The following is a 3,249-nucleotide window of genomic DNA, read 5'->3' as shown; positions in this document are numbered from 1 at the left end:
AATGCACAAACTAAGTCGAATCGAATATTATAACTAACTAAAATTTGGAAATATGTTACTCATGTAAATTGTGTACTCATGACGACACAGAAAAACAAAGACCACTGAAGCAATTTAGGTTATCTTTAAATTAAAGATTACAAGATGCTGTGCAACATTGTACTATTACTATATACCAACACATAAAAGAAAGGTATATTTCGACAAAAAAAAATGGGTATATAATGCAACCATAATATTGGATAAACTTAAACCATTGTATATTAAAATAAAACCAACCATAATATTGTACCAAAAAGAAAAACCTAACATAATATAATCACCAAAATAAAACTACTCCCATTATATCCAAAAAAAAAAAAAAAACCTACCATCTCCTAATTCCTATTCCTATTAATCAAGATTAACATTAAGAGTAGCAGATTTAACAGAATCACAAATAGGACAAGTAAGAACCATAGCCCCACACATTGAACACAAACATAAGTGTCTACAAGGCATGATCAAAACACAAGATTCACCTTCCCCACAGTTTCTGCATAATCTATTGTTATTCATCACTCTACCACTACTAGTACCTTCATCCTTATCCTGCGCCGTCATTACTACCCTACGCCACCCACAATATTCATCATTACTGCAACATGACTCAGCATCCTCCGCCACGGCAAAATCTCCGCCACCGCTATATTCACCGCCGTCACCGTTGTTGTTGTTTTCCATTTGTTGCATAAGGATTTGTTGGAGATTGTTTCTAAGAGTATTTGCGGTTGCTTCATTGTTTTGTGCTAACTCTCTCCAGATTTGATTCTCCATGCATAGTGTTTTCACTTTCTCTTCAAGAATCATGTTCATTCTTTCAATCTTTTGGATTTCTTCTTCTTTTGCTTTCATTTTCTTCATCACTTCGTTTTCTATTGCTTCCATTATCATCATTGTTTCTCTCTTTCTTTTCTCTTCTAATTCCACTCTAAACTTCTCCGTCTAAAAAAAACACATGCAAACAAAAAAATCAGCTTTATTTTTTAATAAATAAATAAAAAGAATTTTTTTTAGTAGAATAAGGTAAGGAATTTACATGTTGAGAAATGAAGTTGTCGATGTCGGTGTTTTGATGGTGAATGTAATGAGAAAAATCTTCACTGATGAAAGGGTAGTTATTGTTATTGATGGAATCTCTAGAACGTTTTTGTGGGAACGAGACAACGTTGTTGTTATTGTTGTAAGCAAAGATTGTGTCTGGTTTCACGGTGGATATTTTTTGACGGAGGAAATCGGTTATGAAAGGGTTGTTCGACGGAGATTGCGACGGAATGAGATTTTCCGACACGGTGGTTGTGCCTGAAAGTGGTAACAGTGATGAGTAGTTGTTGTACATGTTTGTATAATTTGTGTCGGTCGTGTTCATCATCATCATCATCATGTCTCTGCAAAATCATAACAAATCAATTAAAAACATAAACAAAACTAAACAAAAAACATGGTTTAGGTTAAAAAAATATGACTTTGAATTTGTGAAGAAGATTGTACTATACCTATTGGGTTGAAGTTGAGAAGGAAAAAGGTTGAGATGGTGAGCATCGACGGTCATGTTTTGATTCTTAGGTTAATGTGTTTTTCTTCACTATGTTTTTTCTCTTATGATGATTCTATAAGGTGTAGTAGTATTTATTTTGAGGTGAAGGTTATGGTTAAGGAAAAAGGATATACGAAGAGAGAAAATTTGGGGAATGAATAAATGAGCGTTAGAAAACAATGAATCAAAAGCATGCAATTGAGTTGTCAAGGTTATATGGTAAGGTTTTTAATTTAATACTATATCAATATCAAAATCAAAATAAAAATATTCTAAATTTAAATATTCCGCGTGGGTGTGAAGAGAGAGAGAGAGAGTGAGAATTTTTTGCTACTCACTTATTGTAAGATTTTGTCTATTAATGGATTGATAAGTTTCAATCCTTCTAGATTTGTATCTGTCATAATTATAGACTATACTCCCTCCGTCTCACAATTATTGTCTCTTTAGCATTTTTTCTTTTTCTCAAAATAATTGTCACTTTATAATACCAATGCAGCATTTATTATTTTTTTCCACTATTATACCCTTATTTATTGAATTTCATCCAACTTAACTACTCCACCAACTACAATTAATGAGGACATTTTAGTAAATGCTTCTAATTTTACCATTGAAATCAACACAATTAATCATTTCCTTAATAATCGTGCACAAACCTTAAACGACTAATATTGTGAGACGGAGGGAGTAGCATGTTTTCAGCGGTATTTTCAGTAACTTGCACATTTTTCGGTAATTAATTAAGTATATTTAATTGATATGGTCATGTTTTTCAAAAGTTAAATCAGTCAGTATTGGAAAGATTAATGGCATTAAAACTCATCCTTAGCTGTCAAGTAACGCTAAATAGCCACTTCAAAAAAGAAAGAAATAGCGTTAAATACTCTCTCCATCCTTATTATAGAAAAACTTGACTAATTTTACTCATATTAAAAAAAAATTGAATGTGTAGTTTTGGTTGGACCATATAATTGAATGTGTAGTTAATATGTTTATTTTTTATAGTAATATTTTTTGAGTTAAAATTTCCCTAAAATTAAATATATTACCAACAAGTGTTTTACTTAGCACAAAATGTGTTCTTAAAACTCAAAAGTTAGTTACAAAACGAATGAAAGAAAACGGAAAAAAGAGCTAGTATGCAACACCTAAACATGTAAAAGGACTTAATCATTGTCAAGAATATGATCATTCTAATCTTCCATGTTACTCCCTTCGTCCCGGAATAACTGACCCATTTTCTAAAAAAAGTGTCCCAAAATAACTGACCCATTTCAATTTTCAATACAACTTTCATCATTCCCAATACAATATAACACTAAATAATACTCCATCCGTTTCAAAATGAGTGTCGCTTTAGCAAAAAAAAATTGTTTCAAAATGAATGTCACTTTCGGTTTACAATGCAATAATAACTTTTTCTTTTCAATTGTACCCTTCAATTAATACTATGTTACACTACTTCCAAAGTATTATTTTTTCTTTAATGAAAAACAAACCAATAGTTGATTAGGATAATTTGGTAAAATTGCTATGACATTTGACTACTTTATTCCATTCCTTAATCTGTGTGCAATTGGCTAAAGCGACACTCATTTTGAAACGGAGGGAGTACTACTTTTATCATTCCCAATACAATATATTCCACTTTCCCCTTTATTTATAAATTT

At 31.2% G+C, this 3,249-nt stretch overlaps 1 protein-coding gene across 1 annotated transcript; it reads right to left on the bottom strand.

Annotated features, from left to right (window-relative positions):
- Nucleotides 1–238: 238 nt before the first annotated feature.
- On the bottom strand, nt 239–1,762 carry LOC146899032 (BOI-related E3 ubiquitin-protein ligase 1-like). Its single transcript, XM_085733858.1, has 3 exons — nt 1,536–1,762; nt 1,079–1,427; nt 239–984 (listed from the first exon to the last, which is right to left on the bottom strand). Exons 1-3 carry the CDS (start codon nt 1,589–1,591, stop codon nt 394–396), a joined length of 996 nt encoding a protein of 331 aa, XP_085589984.1. The 5' UTR covers nt 1,592–1,762; the 3' UTR covers nt 239–393.
- Between the last annotated feature and the right edge of the window lie 1,487 nt (nt 1,763–3,249).

This window comes from Medicago sativa, chromosome 8 (genome assembly GCF_051527215.1).
Source record: "Medicago sativa cultivar Bolivia chromosome 8, Bolivia_mono, whole genome shotgun sequence".
NCBI lineage: Eukaryota > Viridiplantae > Streptophyta > Magnoliopsida > Fabales > Fabaceae > Medicago > Medicago sativa.
This window is presented reverse-complemented; position numbering and strand designations above follow the sequence as displayed.